Source organism: Nothobranchius furzeri, chromosome 18 (genome assembly GCF_043380555.1).
Source record: "Nothobranchius furzeri strain GRZ-AD chromosome 18, NfurGRZ-RIMD1, whole genome shotgun sequence".
Lineage (NCBI taxonomy): Eukaryota > Metazoa > Chordata > Actinopteri > Cyprinodontiformes > Nothobranchiidae > Nothobranchius > Nothobranchius furzeri.
Genome location: NC_091758.1, coordinates 33132757 through 33149546, shown reverse-complemented (window position 1 = coordinate 33149546; position 16790 = coordinate 33132757). Strand labels below are relative to the sequence as shown.

Here is a 16790-nt window from a genome sequence, read left to right as displayed (position 1 = left end):
GCCTGAGTAGCTGACGGTTTTGTGCACCTGATCAGAGGGATCAACACAGTCCAAACAAACCCAAGAACCTGAACTAATCCAACTTTAAGAAGCTCAAAAACACAGAATTATATAGCTGAAGAAAAAGGTGCAAAAAAAATGAGCAGAATCACTGCGATCCTTTAAAATGAAAAACAAACTAAATAAGAATCTAAAAAAACCAGCATCTATGTCAGGGTTTTGTAAACCAGAGGTCTGAGTGTAACAATGGTGGATCTGAGCACCATCTTTATGGCTGTGGGTCATGGGGTCACTGGTCCAATCAGGTCAGAGGGGGTCATGGCTGTCAGAGCTGGTTTCCAGTGTGGAGCGGCAGGCTAGCACAGTGATGAAGATAATGATGTCTTAGCGTCACATCAGATCGCACGGCAGACACAGTCAGAGGAGGCGTGGGCAAACAGGGCTGCTGGGCCCCCAAATGCACCCGTTGGGCGCAATCAGTCCAAAGGCCTGGCCTTTAGTGTTCCCATAGTTCTGAGAGCAGCTCCAGCGCAGTGCAGAGTAGATGAAACAAAGCCGGATGCTTGAAGTTTTAACGTTCACCAAGAAGTCGATGCGTTTCAACAAGAGAGCAGTTGTTTCAATGAAGCCACGTGGCTTGTGTTCATCCGTTGCAGTTGCTCATTTTAGGCCCAAATCAGGAAGGACATGAAGGCTCATTAGATTTTTCTTTTTAGGGTTGAATCGTCTTCTTCACTGGTCATCCCTCCAGCACTAGGCCACGTGCCAACGTGCAGACTGCTCCTACACAACAGAAAACCACGGTTAGACCCACATAATGTGTCTGAACAAAACTAAAAGGTCTGCAGTCGCACAAGCAGCTCTGCAAGTAAGCACAGCAATCAATCCAGAGAAGTGCTAATGTCACTGTGTTTACGATGAAACTGCAAACTTGCTGTAAACAACTGGAAACTAGCACAAACAGAAAGGGGAAAATGGAACTGGGCTGGAAGGGCTTGGACACGTAAAAAAGTAGAAGACAAAGAGAAATTATGATCAAAGAGCATCAAGGGAGGGTCTCGGGAGTGTGTGTCCAGCAAAGTGGAGCTGAAATTTGTGGACAAACAAGGACAAGGACCACAAGCTGTAGATCTATCTGCCATTCATTCATAGTCTGAATATTCTCAGTACCTCCTGTAACGTTAATACTTCAACATTCTCCTTTGTTGTTTTCCTGTTTACCAACAAGGGCATGAGCAGTAGCTCAGGCTAGCATGAGAAGATCAGGCTAGAGTTAGCAGTCGCTCCATTAACACTGGCAGAAGCTTGTGCTAGTGTTAGCAGAAGCTTAGGCTAGAGTTAGCAGTAGCTTGTGTTAACACTTGCAGAAGCTTGTGCTAGCGTTAGCAGAAGCTTAGGCTAGAGTTAGCAGTAACTGGCATTAATGTTGGCAGAAGGCTAGCGTTAGCAGAAGCTTAGGCTAGAGTTAGCAGTAACTGGCATTAATGTTGGCAGAAGCTCAGGCTAGAAATAGCAGTAGCTTGCGTTAACGCTTGCAGAAGCTTGTGCTAGAGTTAGCGGAAGCATAGGCAAGATTTAGCAGTATCTCATGCCAACATTGGCAGAAGCTTGTGCTAGCAGATTAGCAGAAGCTCAGGCTAGAGTTAGCAGTAGCTTGCGTTAACACTTGCAGAAGCTTGTGCTAGCATTAGCAGAAGCTCAGGTGAGCATTGTTCTGCAGTTAACTTTACTGTGACCAAGACTATATTGCCATTACTGAAGTGGGTTGGAATGGGTCTAATGAAGGTCGGAGATGGCACAGACTTTTTGGTATGCTACGTTAGATTACCTCAAGCTGCCTATGCTTAACAAGGTAAATGTGACTTTAATTTCTAGAACCGCTCCAAGACTACATGGATAGTTTACAATTTGGGACGATAGCAAGCATTTCAACTTTGCAGAAGAAATCAATATAATGTTAACTAATTTTGAGCCACCAGGAAGCACAGTTTAAAAAGGGAGACATGTTTGAAACCAGACACTTTGCAAAATCCATTTCAAAACACAATCATGCAAAAATTCAAGTATCTAAAGCAAATCCAAAAAAAATTGTTCACGATGGACTAAATCCAATATACTCCTGGATTCCGAGGAGCCAACAATCAACTTACTTGTTATTATGTCCTCAATCTGCAAAGACTTCTTTATTCAAACATTTCTGGTAGCCCGTGGATTTCCTTCATTTTCACAAAATGAATCTAGAGTGAGAGCAGAGGAAGAGGCCTTCCCAATCAAACTACTGGCTCAAAAACATCCAGTGGTCCTTCAGCGTAGGCCTCTAATAAAGTCCCATCATCGACCAAATGCATCATTTCAAAAGGTTTTAGATGTCCGATTGTGTCGATTCTCCAGTGTTTTTGTTCAAAGCATTCTTCTTCTCCTCCACTGAGGGGAAAAAAAGGTGGAAAAAAGATTGTAGCACACACTCAAATTGTCTTGTTTTGCACTTTCCAGGAAAGCCCTCGACTGTTTGTTGCATTAAAGGTTCATTTATATAGTTATAATATAAAAAAAAGTTTCATAAATTACTCAACAACGTTCAGTAGATAAAATACCACTAGCATTTCTGTCTTGAAATTATGACGTTGTGCTTTCTGAAAACAAAACAAACAAAAACATTAAAAAGAAGCAGCTGATTCTCGTCGGGGGTGATCCATTAGATATATATTTATATATTAAAAATCATCCATTTGAATCAAAGATAGTGGCTCTATCTGTGACGGATGGGTATTCCATTTCCGTTTGCAGCTGGGTCTTCCAGCTCATCGTCCTCAAAGCCGTGAAATGTGGAAGTGTCGCTCTCTGAAGTGGTGCCGAAAAGCTCCTCGGCTCCAGTAAGAGTTCCGTCTTCCTTCTCCTCTCCGCGGTCAGCTGGGATAAAGGAGATGGCAAAACAAGGCAAGTATGACGTAATCAGTTCTGAATAATAAATCCTACTTTATAAACAGTAATCCCACATAAAATTGGTGATACTAACTTACTTGTGCATTGGCAGGCTGAGCAGGGAGACCCAGATTTACCCGTTTTCCTGTTTGAGCATTTATTACAGTAGTTGTTGGGTATGCTGGTCCCACCAGAACTCTTTGGACCTTAATAAATTCCAGGACAAAGACGAAACTTCAGTAAGTGTTGATCAAACCTCATGTGAGTTATTCTATGTCTTTAAATGTCCAAATACAACCAACAGCATCTCCGTAAAAACAGATCGTTCAACCAAAACTTCCACAAGCTTACGTTTGTGTCTGTCAGTCTGTGGTGCAGCGGGGGAGCGGGAGGTCACCGTGCTTCTCTCCCCAGCTCGGCCCTCCTCAGCCAGGTGGGAATGGGTGTAGTGGTAACTTAGTCCTGGGCGATTCCTGTATCGTTTTGTACAGACTGGAGGAAACAGACGGTGGATGTTTCAGCTGCACTTCTTTATCTTCACTTTAACATCCTAACATAACAACAGGCCAAAAAGCACACTGAAGAAGTAACGAGAACAAAGCTGGGTGTTTCAGGCATTACCCTGAAAATAAATTGGATGGTAATTGGAATCGGCCAATAGTCTGCATGATTGGCCAATCTGAATCTCAAAACTTCATAATGAAAAGTGCGACCTTTCCCTGGTCCATGAACGCACCAAATTGGGTCGCACTGATATGAAAATTTGGGCGGATACCGATATTGTTATTGCTGTCAGGGCCGCTAATCAATATTATAATTACACATAAATAGTCATAAATGCAAATTTGTTTACACACACACACACTTCTGAGATATTTACCATCACAGTCACATGACCCAAGAATTACTGCATGACCACCCTTTCCCAAAAGAAGCAGATGCACACATGGCAACTGGATGAAAGTAAATATTGGTTGTTAATATCGCCCAGTTTTACTAAAACATGTTTATGTTTATTTATTTGGCAGACACTTTTATCCAAAGCGACGTACGATTTTTAACTTGTAGGGCGTGTTGTGATCTGTAGGGGAAACCGGAGTACCTGGAGGAAACCCACGCATGCATAGGGAGAACATGCAACTCCACACAGAAAGGCCACAGCCGAGTTTCGAACCGGCAACCTTCTTGCTGCGAGGCAACAGTGCTAACAACTGCGCCACCATGCAGCCCAACATGACCAACATCAGTCGATACCGATTTATTGTGCATTCCTCATGCTAAGGCAAGCTAGCAACGTAAAGATTTTAGAAATGTTCTTTTTAATTAGATCAAATTTCATTTTATCTTTACATGTTATAGTTCTTTCAGATAAACTGGAAGCAACCAAAACCCATTTCAACAGATCAGAACTGTACATAAATCAGAAATCTGTATCAGCCTTCAAACCCAGAAATGGTGCATTTTTGCAACACTTTCTGGTTTTTGGTGTTGGTGGAGGAAATTGCATTTGAAATATCTTTATTTAAAACTTGGGGTGCACCGATTGCAATTTTTATGTTTATGTTTTTGTATTTAGCAGACGCTTTTGTCCAAAGCGACTTACAAGTGATCATCGGCATATTGCCCTTGAGGCTAGTTTTTGGCCAATCACCGATCTTTAAAAAAATCTTACTTGCCTATACAGATTTCTGCTGATACCAGTTTTGTCTGAACTAAAAGCAGATTACGTCAATGTTTCAATTTCCTTTTATTGACAAAACCAATATGAATACTCATGCGACAATAACAGTTTCAACTGGACATGAGGTCATGTTCTCAAATATAAATGAACGTTTTTAGCATTGCTGTTTGGACTCCAAAATCTTATTTGTTCCTTTAGACTTTCATTTATCCAACTTTGAAAACAAAGCTTTTGAACCCGTTTTGCTACACTTGTCCAAAAACAATTATTCTATAGCAACGATTTCCTTTAACAATATTGCAGTTTTTGGCTGATCACCAATCTTGAAAAAATAAATAAATAAATAGATATCGAGGTTGATAGATCGGTGTACCCCTATTTAAACCCATAAGAAAACAGACGAAAGCACTTTAGAGTACAGTTATACCCGTGAGAGAAATAAACCACTAAATTAATTATTTACTAAAACAGAACAAAGGAGCAAACTAACTGAAGTACCTGCAGTCAAAGGCTTGGCGTTCTGCTTCGGTTTGTATCTGTCTGAAATAAAGAATCAAAAATGAAAATGTGTCATCCAAGTAGGGCTGCAAACAACTGCAGGAGAATCCAATACCCTCTGGATTGGATTTTCCACATAAAACTTGCACGTCCAGGAGCAGCTGAGGTGACCGTGTCACTATTTCACCTGGTTTCATTCACTCAGTGGTTCAGGTCAGAAAACACACCGACTAGCGAGTTCCACGTGTCTGACAGTGCTAGCATTAACTGTATTTATCAGGAAAAACATCTCCTGTGGGTGTCATCACGTCTACAAACGCCATTTTATAACATTACTGAATAATAAAACCATAAAACAGAAGCTCCTGTTGAAGACTTACTGTCACAGATGTATGGCTTATCATCATCCAGGTCTGCCCTCCTGCGGCCTGAACCTCGACCCTGTAGAGAGAAACAGAAAACGACACATGGAAAAATCCCACCAAGTTAGGTGTGATGACAGTTTTTCTTCCTCCCGTCACTTACTCTTCCCTTTCCTCGATGTCTCCTCTTGGGAATGTCCACCTCGTAATCGTCGTCGTCGTTAAAAGCGTCTTCTGCTGCATCTGCCTCCAGAACCCTCTGATACAGACGGTTAGAATTAAAGCCCAATTTTATGCAAAAATAAAAACCAAAAACAATTTCTGAAAAATCAATGCATTTGCAGACTTTTGTGGAATTGCTGATTCCTGTTTCTACAGGAGTTATCTGGAACGTGCAATGTTCCGATAAGATTAGACTCTAAACCAATTATATAAAAAACATTTCATATATGTGTTCTAAATAAAAATCCCCAGTCATGAAGCAGTCCACTTCTCTAATAAAACATTAAATCATTCAGCTAACAAGCCCTGCAGGCTAGTAGGAAAAACTTGGCAAGTTTTGAGCGCCAGGGAGCTCAAGCTGCTGGGGGAACGTTTGCATTTTAAACATTTTTCCCGATGCTCCGCGCGCACCAGCCTTCACGCAGCGTGTAACTGAACACACCTGGATCTCCAGCAGGCTCTCCTCGTCGTTTTTGGAGCTTTTCCGCTTGTCCAAACCTTCTCCTCGCAGCAGAGCCTCTAGCGTAGTGCTCTGGGTGGGCAACCCGTTCCTGGACATGAGGCCACCGTCTGCACAGAGAGAAACAAGCATCATTTAAATCATAACAGACTTCAATCTTTGTTTCAAAATAAAAACATAAATAAACGTGTGGAGATTTGTTGCACAATGTGTTTTTCAAGAAAACCTTTTTTTTTATTATACCGCTTCACAGAGAGGGGAAAAAAAATGTTTTCATTCTGTAAGAGAAGATCCCGTCACCGAGCTTTTGACAGCAAATCTCTGTAAGCACATTCAGCCGACTCAGTCTGCAGGAATCTCTTCTACACAACGTTCTTATCACTTTAACCTGAACACATGCAGATATTTCCTCCTACAGCGAAAATCTGAACAAACAGAGTAGGAGGTGAGCAGGTTGAGCAGGCAAAGCAGAGCAAACAAAAGCTGCAACATCAGTAGGATCTACACATCCTAGTCGCCCTCTCCTCCAAAGCGAGCTTCGTGATCTTCCAGCTGCTTTGTGGATCTTTCGAGAGCAGCCACTTCAAAAGCTCGAGCTTTCTGTGTAAAAACTGCATGCTCAAGCACGAGGGAGGCTCTTGCAGAATGTTTTGAAACAATGGAGGGCTGCAAGAGAAAGAGGCAGACACAAAAGGTAGGAGTGAAGAAAGCAGATACGATCTGCTCCTCAAACCACGTGGCGGCAGCCCCTCACCATTGTGTCTGCACACGCTGACTTTCAACTCTTCACGACGAGACCCCCCACCCACACACACACACACACACACCCTATCCCTCCCTTCATCCAAACCCAAGGGAGCTGGGGGGCTAAAAATAGAGCCAGCAGCAGCCTGCAGCAGGGCACTGATTCTGCATGCAGCCCCAGTGTCTCTAGCACACCATCGGTTAGGCGGCGACACAGACCCAGGCTGCTCGCTGCCTAGTGCCCACCACCTCTGGCCCGCCGCGCTACGTGCTCCAGCGAGGAGACGACAGGTTAGATCAGGGCGCGTTTCACCTCCGCTGGGCACATGCAGACAGCACACACGAGCTGCTGTTGTTGGAGAGAGGAAGGGACAGCGGGGCGGCGGTGGTGGTGGGGGGGGGGGTGTCGTAGCTAGTCTGAGCACTGAAGAAAACAATAGGCTACAATGGGATTTGTTTGGGAAACAAAGGCTTGGCTTATGAGCTCGATCTTGTTCTTCTCTTTCTCACTTTCCAGAAAACGTACAAAAACTAAATTCTTGATTCTCTTAAGATTTCTGTCTCATTTTTAAAGCATTTCGCAGAAACTAAAAGGGCATCTTTCAGTTTCTGCAGGGAATTCGCTCTTTTGTCGTGTTCAATCTTTAGGATAGAGTAACATCCCAGTGGGTATGAAAGGAATGGACACAGACTGGACCCGTTACACGAGCCTCTAGGCACTGGTCACAACAACCACAGGCTGACTGGTGGAGGAGCGCTGAGGTGAAAGCGTCGTCAGAGAGAAACGAGACCGAACCGATCAACAAGGGAGTTGGTAAGTAAGTGGGAATATAGCAGGAGGACTAAATGTGTCGAGTGAGCCAGAGAAGGCCAAACTTCATTCCATAACATTTATTAAATACTGTCTGTTGTGGCCGACCTCTGTCTCGCTGCTCCCAGCAGCGCTAAATCTAATTACATGTTCTACTTCGCACAAAACAAGTTTACCAGCCGGGGAGGACACAGCCACATTTCATCTTCTGAAAAATATCTGGCAGCCTGCTCCGCTGCACTCCGCACGCTGAGGAGGAGTAATGTGCTTTTGGCCAGATGATTCCAGCTCACCAGCGGTAATCGTATGAGCTGAAGGAGGTCGGAGGCTCAGAGGAGACTCGAGAAGCAGACAGACAGGTGGCTGCAGCCTCTTACCGAGCTGAAGGCCGTAGATGCCCAGACGGGGGTCGGTGGTGTTGTGCAGCCGTCTCTTCTTCCTCCAGCAGCGGGCGGGGTACGTGTACATCTGTCCAGCGGCAACACCTGGAGAATTAAACATGCAAATACAATTTAATCTCCTAAATCATGATGATATCAATAAAGCAACGACTGTTTTTAAAGGATTTACGGCATTCTAGACACCACAAGTGGTAAAACGATCTACAGAACACATTTCTAAGATGTGAAGGATGGTTGCATAATTGTGGCAGTATAAATAAAAATGGTGGCAATTAAAGAAACTATTTCCCAGAATCCCAGTTGGTGAGATTAAATATTCTGTTCATCGTGAAAAATTTGTTTAGAACATCAAAAATCATAGAAAAATAAAAAAAACCAAAAGTCTTCCATTCTAAATACTCAATAAAAAATCTACATGGGAAAGTTAAATGAATTCTATATATATTTTTACTTAAAAATTTAATTTCTCACTGTAATGTAATGATTGAATTTTTTTAATTTACACACACACACACACACACACACACACACACACACACACACACACACACACACACACACACACACACACACACACACACACACACACACACTCTCTCTCTCTCTCTCTCTCTCTCTCCAGGCAGCATCCTCAGTATAAATAAGAGCTTGAAGTCCTTGAAAAATGAAATTTTCCAAACAATAATTTCTCACGGTGCATTCTGCACACATCTGAGAGTCTCGATGTGTTCATACCGGGACTGCGTTGGTGGCGTTCCATCCAGATGTAGCAATTGTTCTGGGCAACACCGGTCTGCGAGTCCAGGAACGGCAGGCGGACGCTGCGTTCGGCACAAAGGCGGGCATTGTAGCTGCGGCACTGCTCAATGGCCTCCTTATAGAACTGATCGCCCAACCTACGGGAGGAAACATTTGCAGAAAGTCGTTCACTGACAACGAGCTGGAAAGTAGACCCAACAGTGCATAAACAGTAACTTCACTGGTCAACAGTAACCGTATCCAGGTGGACACAGGAGGCCTAAAGCTGCCAGAACTGTGCAGCAAGTTTGAGTTTGGCAGAATCCGGCAGAATGGAGAGAAACCACAGAACAAACACTCCCGAGTTGAGCAAGTCAAAATGGCTTCAGTTTAGGAATGTTTCATTCTCACGGTTGGGGCAAGTTTGGATTTGATGTTTAGTTCAGAGGCTGAATTTTTATTAGGAAAGTCAAAAGTTTCATCTTCAGTTACTGAATTTTTTTATATTGCCACATTTCAGAGAAGAAGGATCCAGATACGCCACGAAGCATTTCCAAAATAAAAGTCAACTTCTGAGAAAAATAAACAATGATCTCAGTTTACGTCATTACCCATCACTGAGTTTAAAGACATGAAATAGGAAAAATGTGAAGATGAATAAAACAAATTAAGCCATGCTACCAGGTGAAACCTTTACTCCTGTAATGCAACATAAGAGGTGAAGCTAAAATAGGAGATAGACTTGTTATGCTAATCCAGATCATTTAAGCCTTTGTTATAATTGTGATGAAGACGACTCCACACATTAAAAATCTCAGAAATGTACAATATTGTGAAAAGTATCAATATTCAAGGCTTAAAGTGTCACACTCTAATCAGCTAATTAAAGCTACAAACTGGAGCACTTATTTATCAGACAGCACCATCTAGTGGCTGACAAATGTTTAGCACTTAAGCCGGGCTTATCACCTCCTTAATTATGGCCGACAGAAGCGCCTTTGTTCGTGAACGTGCACCTCTAGCCGGCCAACATCGCTAAAACACATTGTTTTACAATTGTTATTATCCTCACGTTATGCTGTTTATTGATAAACACACACACACACACATCGTATATATATATATATATATATATATATATATATATATATATATATATACACACACAAATTTTATTTTTTTACCTACTTACTGACTTACTTGTCCATAAGAAACTTTGCCAACTCTGCATCAGTCTAGGGATTAATGCAAACCCGCACACGTCTCTACGTAAGTGTATGTCTAATGCTATTGGCTAATGCTGAGCGGCGTGTAATTCTACTTGCTTGGGGATCTACGGGACGGGGGGCGAGTTTAGCAAAAAGAATTTAGTATTGCCTAAGTCATATCACACATTAAAGGGTATGACCATCACTGTTTACAGATTTCTAAAAAAAATATCAAACATAATTCCTGAAAGGGAGAAAACTGAATCGCTACTTTAAGTCTCACCCTTAGGCAAAAGTATGAATTACCACTGGTTTATACCGACATGCTGGTGGCTGTTTATTAATCTCCAGACTCACAGACCCTCCTTCCTGGTCGCCACTGGGGGGAACGCCAGTAAAAAAAAGAACTTTAAGCAAACAACGCAACCTTTTCACAGCCATCCCTCAACTCTGCTGCTCCCTCCACGAAGGTTAAACACATTATTACCCCGCTGCTCTCTGTGTTTGATTTGACTCCATGTGGACTGTGAGCTACGCTGCTGATATTGTATCACGGAGACCCAGAATCTGGGGTCTGATATGAAGCGGCTCCTCTGACCACCGAGCAGCTAAGACGCTCCACACTTTAGTTCCACTTTTCTTAGCACCACTGAGGGCTTTGGCAGTCCCTCAGGGTTTTCAGTGTTAATATTCAGAGCGAAATGGGGGTGGATATTTCACATTCAAGCTCTCAATCTCTGCCACATGCCTGGTATGCTAATTAGCCTACTTAATTAATCTCAGCAGAGTTCCTAGCACAAGGGCAGGTTCTGATTTGACAATATCAAAGATGGGAGTAAGTGCTGCAACCCTTAAATCACGGCAAGGTACTTTGTACAGGTTTGATTTTATAGTCTGTAGTAATATCAAAGGCTGAGGTTCTTCTAGTCCATCCACATGTCTCAAACGTTGATTAGATGTTCTGCACAAAGCCCACCGCTTTGCATCAATAAAGATGGCGCATGCTGAAGGTTTCATGTCCGTGTTACTGGGGAGAGCAGTCACAGGTACAGAGTGAGTGTAAAAAATAAAAGGGAAAAGGTGTCAGAAGGAGAAATAAAAGTGAAACAGAAATAAAAAAAAAAAGAAGCAAAGCAGCAGGTGTCGAGAAGAAGTCAACAAGCTGGTCATAACAGACAAAATCCACATCTTGTGCTCTAATCTTACCCAGAAAGCACCTTGTCACCTGATTTCTGACTAATCACTTGTAAGTTGCTTTGGACAAAAATGTCTGCTAAATACACAAACATAAACATTGTAAACAATAATAGCACACAGATGTGTCAGAAAACGTATGAACTGCCAAATTTGCACCATGTGGACAAAGCGTTTCGCCCCCGACGGTAAACACCCGTCAAACTAACCTGTGGGCTTTGGCGCCATTCCTCGACATCAACACACAGCTGTAATGAGACATGGTGTGATGTATCAGTTTACCAAAACAGATCAGCTGTAAATGCCTCCTGATGCTGTGCTAAGGAGCGGGGGGTGGGGGAGGAAAAGCTGGAGGCCTGCCAGCGGGAGCAGTGGGTGCACCAAAGGTGAGACGTGTTTCTGACACCTGTAATGAGTGAGGGGACCTTCAGGTCTGACGACACAGCAGGTGAAAGAGATTCACACCACCTCCACTCCCCCCTTCTCAGAGTTCTTTCTGGTTTCTGTTTTGAATAAAACAAAACGGCAGCAGCTGAATGTTTTTCAGATTAAATACCAAGCAGGTGATGAAGTCCGTGACAGGAACGTTAAACGGGAGTCGGGTTAAGGAAGCTCCAGCAAAACACAAAACTCTGATGTCACAGCGAACAAATGACATAAAAACCCTCAATCCCGGTCAGAGAATAAGAGCTGGGCTAGGATAATTAAATCAAATAAAACTTATAAAATTAAATTAAACTAATTAATAAATAAAATTAAATATTTGGTGTAATAAGTTGATGTCCTGAACATCTGAAACTTCGAAAAATATTTATTTGCATATTTGTTTTTTGAACCATAAAAAACTAAGTTTATATATATTTATATTTACACACAAATGTAAACGTTGAACTCCGTCTCTTGTTTCTCAAATCGATAAGTTAACATGTTAAATAATCACGATCTCAGTACAGACAAAGTTATCATCGTTTATTTTCCGTAGTTGAACAGCTTTACACTAAAACAGGGATGTGTATTGTTGAAATTCTGGCGATACGATACATATCACGATACGGGGAGACGATACGATATATCACGATATATTGCGATACATTCAGTCAGACGTTACAAGCAATTTTTTTTTACTGAATTTATTGTAAGAATGTTCAATAAACAGTCCAAACTGATACGTAACATGTTTAACATGAGGTATCTGAACCATGATGGAAGGAGTTACATTTCAATGGTGGAAACAAAACCTGTTGCACACTGCTGCGAACTAGCGGGTGGCGAATGAATTGCACAAAACAAAAAGAAAATACACAAAAGTTTGCATGTAAATTCTTTCAAGAATTAGATACACGGCTTTTGAATCTCGATGTAATAATCGCAGGAAAAAAATATCACGATATATTGCCATATCGATATTTTCTTACATCCCTACACTGAAATAAACACAAAAGGGTCTTAACATGCAGCTTGTTGTATCATTAGCAAAAAAATTAGGAAATTCATCTCAAGTGAAAAATATTAAACTGTAATTTTATTAACCTTGATGCAACACTTTCCATCAGCATTAGACGCTTTCGGTCAAACTTCCATAAGATTGGGTTGAAATCAAAATCAGTGAGTGACATCATAAACAGGAGGTGGGTGAAACATTATTATTATTATTATTGTTATTATTATTATTATTATGGAAATGTGGATCAACTATTTTTAATTTTTGTTTCCACATCATTTAATACAAGCTTTATAGAAAATGTGACAACGTGGAAGAAACCATCATGAAACGGGTAACGAATGAATGATTCCACATAATTAGAGCAAACTGTTATGTTATTATTGACAGACACCATTAGCTAACTTGGCCAGATCTAAGTGTGATGAGCTGAGGTCATTCCTACTATACGTCTAGTTTGTCTGCTCTCTTTCTTTGCTTCTAAAAAAAAAAAACTATAAATCAAGTTTTTCCAAATCTGGACTTGAAGAGGACTTGTGTGCACATCTGGCACTTGGAGGCACGAGCCACACGTCCTCCTCATCTTCCACCTGAGAGGAAACGATGAGTGTGCAGAGACAGGAGGGCAAGGTGGAGAAAAAGCTAATCTTGTGGCTGGTGGGGCATTTGCTATCAGCTTGTTTCTGTCAACGGTTCACCGTGCCACATGGCTGCATCCGTAATGTGAGCATGTGTCAACACACATTTTGCATATCTGGCAACATGGAGAGCAGCTGACTGGGAGGATCTGTGGCTGTGACAAAACTCCAGCGTCTACTACGAAATGCCCTGAAGTGTGTGAAGAACATACACAAAGAGCACGATTCTCCTGCTCTCTTTTAGTGTTTCTTAAATGTGCAGGTGCAATGCTGCTTCACAGGAAATCAGAGCTACCACATAAAAAAAAAGGGGGGGGGGGGGCAGTTCCTGCATCCTGACAACAAACTTTGATTACACCAATCAGAACGTCACAACCCGGGTAAGGGCAGGAGCAAAACCAGACAGCACATCAGCACCGGGCCTGACTCACCGTCTACTCAACACCGAACACAGGAAGCATCAGGCTGATGTGGTGTCAGGAGAGCCGCGGATGAAAGACGAGTCCGCTCCACGAAAAAATACGGCTGTGGCTCAAATTTTAATGAGTGGTTTTACTAATTAAATATCCCAGCCTCCATTTTAATCAGCAGATTTGAGAGATTACTGTCGCTCCATCCACGGACATGTGCAGACCTCACACGCAACCGCCTCCTCTATATGAAAAAGTCCACCCTGCTTTTCATTTCCCCCAAAGTAAATCTTCTTAATACAAAAAAGGTCAAACTGATCCACAAGACTGACATCCAATTACTGTCAAGTGTGACTAATTATAATCTGACAAACGTGTGAAATGGAGTCAGGAACCCAAGACAGAGGCTAATTATAGCAGATTGAAACACTTCATTAAGCACAGCTTATAGCGAGGACACATTCCACATCAGAACACTAAAACGTCTCCAAGATGAAACAGCGGCTTGACAGCAGGCGCATGGTGGAGCTTGTTGGGACATAAAAGGCAAGAAATAGACCAGCAAAGTGACAATGAAATATACTTTCCAATAATAATGCTGCTCTTGTGACAAAAACAAACAAACAATCAAACAAAACAGCCGATTGGTGAAAAGCAGATTCATGAGAGCTGTGATGTTTCTGCGCAATTCCCTTGTGGGTTAAATGGAGAAGCATGGCACAGTCGGAAAACATTTTATTATTTACGCTGGCAGCGTTTCCTTCTGCAGCATCCAATCGGTGAGCAGGGAACTGACCCGTGTCATTTCAGACATTCTAGTCATTTAAAGGGGACTCATGCAAAACTCACCTTTTGCATCCTTACATGGTGCCATGCGGGTCTCTGCTGCTGCTACAGACACACCAAACATGGTGGAAATCCTTTTTCTGTCTGTGTTTGTTTTTTGGAATTATGTTCCTAAAACAATCAATTTCAAAATGTCCATTTGTGATGTCACAAATGGGGAAGTAGAACAGCACCACCTCCCATGTGCAAGAGGAGCACGGGCTCTACTCTACTGGAGCTTCTCAGCTTATAGCAGTCTGAGTGGAAGATGGTGGGCGTGGCCAGCTCCAGTTTATATTCTTAAAGTGAAAAAGCTATGAAATGACTTCTTCTGGAAAGCACTGAAAATGTTGAGAAGAAAACTGTTGAGATTGCTTTATGCAAGCGGGATTTAGTGCAAAGAACATATTTTGTATCAACCATAGAATTATTTTAAACTGCTAAAGTTGCAAGAGATTTAGAGCTATGCCACTACATGTCTGCACAAGAGAGAAATGTTATGAGCGCTTAAAAAACTAGCACGGGCAAAGAAAACAGCTTCAGCCTTGTATTTTAGGGCTACCTGTGTCTTTTTGAAAATGTGTTCAAAACGTATGTTCACCTGACCAGAAAGGGGTGAAAAAAAAATAAACTAACTGCACGGCTGCAAATACTTGCACAAGAACCTGACTTAAATGCAAACAGTCAAAAAGAAAAGCAAAAACAAGCAGAAAGTGACACAAAATGGTGAAAGTGGATCCTCGGTGGTCCTCAGTAGGCTTAAAGCAACCAAACGCATCCGTGCACAGAAGCCTAATGGTTCTGAATCGGTCCACACCGGCTTGAGGTGTAGTTGACTGAGGGAAGCAGGGTACCTCTGTGCAGAAGCAGATGGTTCTCCTGCATGAGCCCAACACTTCCTCACTGTCAGAGCATCTCTCTGACAGATGGGCCCAGGATCCTGGACCAGCTAATCTCCAGCACTCCTCCACTTAAAGGCACAGTGGAGCTCCAGCTCCACAGCCATTAGAACACATCAATACAATCAGGCTGACTGCTGCTGCTGTCACGTAATGTTGAACTCACTGTGCATTTAAAGAAATACCGCAGTATTATTATTGTGGGATTTTACTATAAAAATAACAGGAACAAGAAGGTAAAATAAGCCTATTATGCATGTAATAAATTAGTGAAACAGAACAAAAGAGAATTATGGGAAATTAGTGTTTATTTCCTTGAAACTTGAAGATAAAAATGCATTTTGCGCATGTTTATGGATCACAGAGTGACAGTGAATTTTCCAGGAGCAGATTCAAACTGCTGTCACTTCTGTCGAATTCCCCAGCTTGCAAATCCAAAATGCCTCCTCCCTTTCTTTCTTTGCTCGCTTTCCTGGGTCCTGATCACGTCTGCGCTCCGAGAAGCCAAAGTTGACATGTCGACAATTCACAGAAACTATAAAAGCCGACTTTCGGGAATGTCAGATGATATTCCGCTGCCGTGTCCGACCAAGCTCGAATGAAATCGGCTTTTAATCATTCAGAGCGGCACGTTTTTGTCGACAGTTTTCAAATAAATGTCCAGCTCCGGAGACACGACACTCTGCCGAGTTCAAGCCCCCAAAAGCCCCTCCAGCTCGGGTGAACATGTCATGCAGCTCTCCGCTCATGTTTAAAGCCTAAATGTTGAAATCCGGTGGAATAAAAGAACAGTAGAAGCCTTAGTTTGCTATGGAAGAAGTACACTAAATCAATTTGGTCAGCGTCGCCTGCCTCATGCACAAGGCTGGAAATGACGCGCGCGGCCAACCACTTCCCACGGCCGACTTGGCAGCAAAGTAAGCATTCATTATTTAATAAATGTCAAAATTACTTACGCTTTTAGTGGATTCTGAATGACAGCCGCCATTTTGCTACAATGTAACGCAATATCGGCGTCTTGCAGTTCTGAGGGAAACCTAGCGTAATTGACCAATCAGAGCACGAGACGAATCCGTGGTCCAATAGCTTTTCAGCATTGGCGGATGGGGCGTGGCCTAATGGGGGTAAACTGTCAAAATTACTTTAAAGGGTTTTCCCTTGTATTCATTTTGTACACAACTGAATTACAGCACTTTTTTTAAAGGGACATCCTGGATAACAGCAGCGATAACGTTGTGACTGAATCGTGCATTAGAGACGTCACAGAATATGAAAAAGGAAGTTTGATTTATTAAAATTATAATTCAGCATAATCAATAAAAGCACCACACACGTT

At 42.2% G+C, this 16790-nt stretch overlaps 1 protein-coding gene across 2 annotated transcripts; it reads right to left on the bottom strand.

Moving 5' to 3' along the window:
• Window positions 1–2522: 2522 nt before the first annotated feature.
• On the bottom strand, window positions 2523–16528 carry LOC107392430 (zinc finger protein DPF3). 2 transcript variants are annotated; one of them, XM_070546655.1, is made up of 10 exons: window positions 16411–16528; window positions 8837–8997; window positions 8078–8185; window positions 6128–6255; window positions 5627–5722; window positions 5482–5542; window positions 5102–5143; window positions 3274–3414; window positions 3021–3128; window positions 2523–2910 (listed from the first exon to the last, which is right to left on the bottom strand). In XM_070546655.1, the coding sequence occupies exons 1-10, from the start codon at window positions 16440–16442 to the stop codon at window positions 2750–2752; spliced, it is 1038 nt and encodes a 345-aa protein (XP_070402756.1). In that variant the 5' UTR covers window positions 16443–16528; the 3' UTR covers window positions 2523–2749. The 2 variants fall into 2 exon arrangements, with proteins under 2 accessions (XP_070402756.1, XP_070402757.1); XM_070546656.1 differs by having other exon boundaries at window positions 2777–2910; window positions 3017–3128.
• Between the last annotated feature and the right edge of the window lie 262 nt (window positions 16529–16790).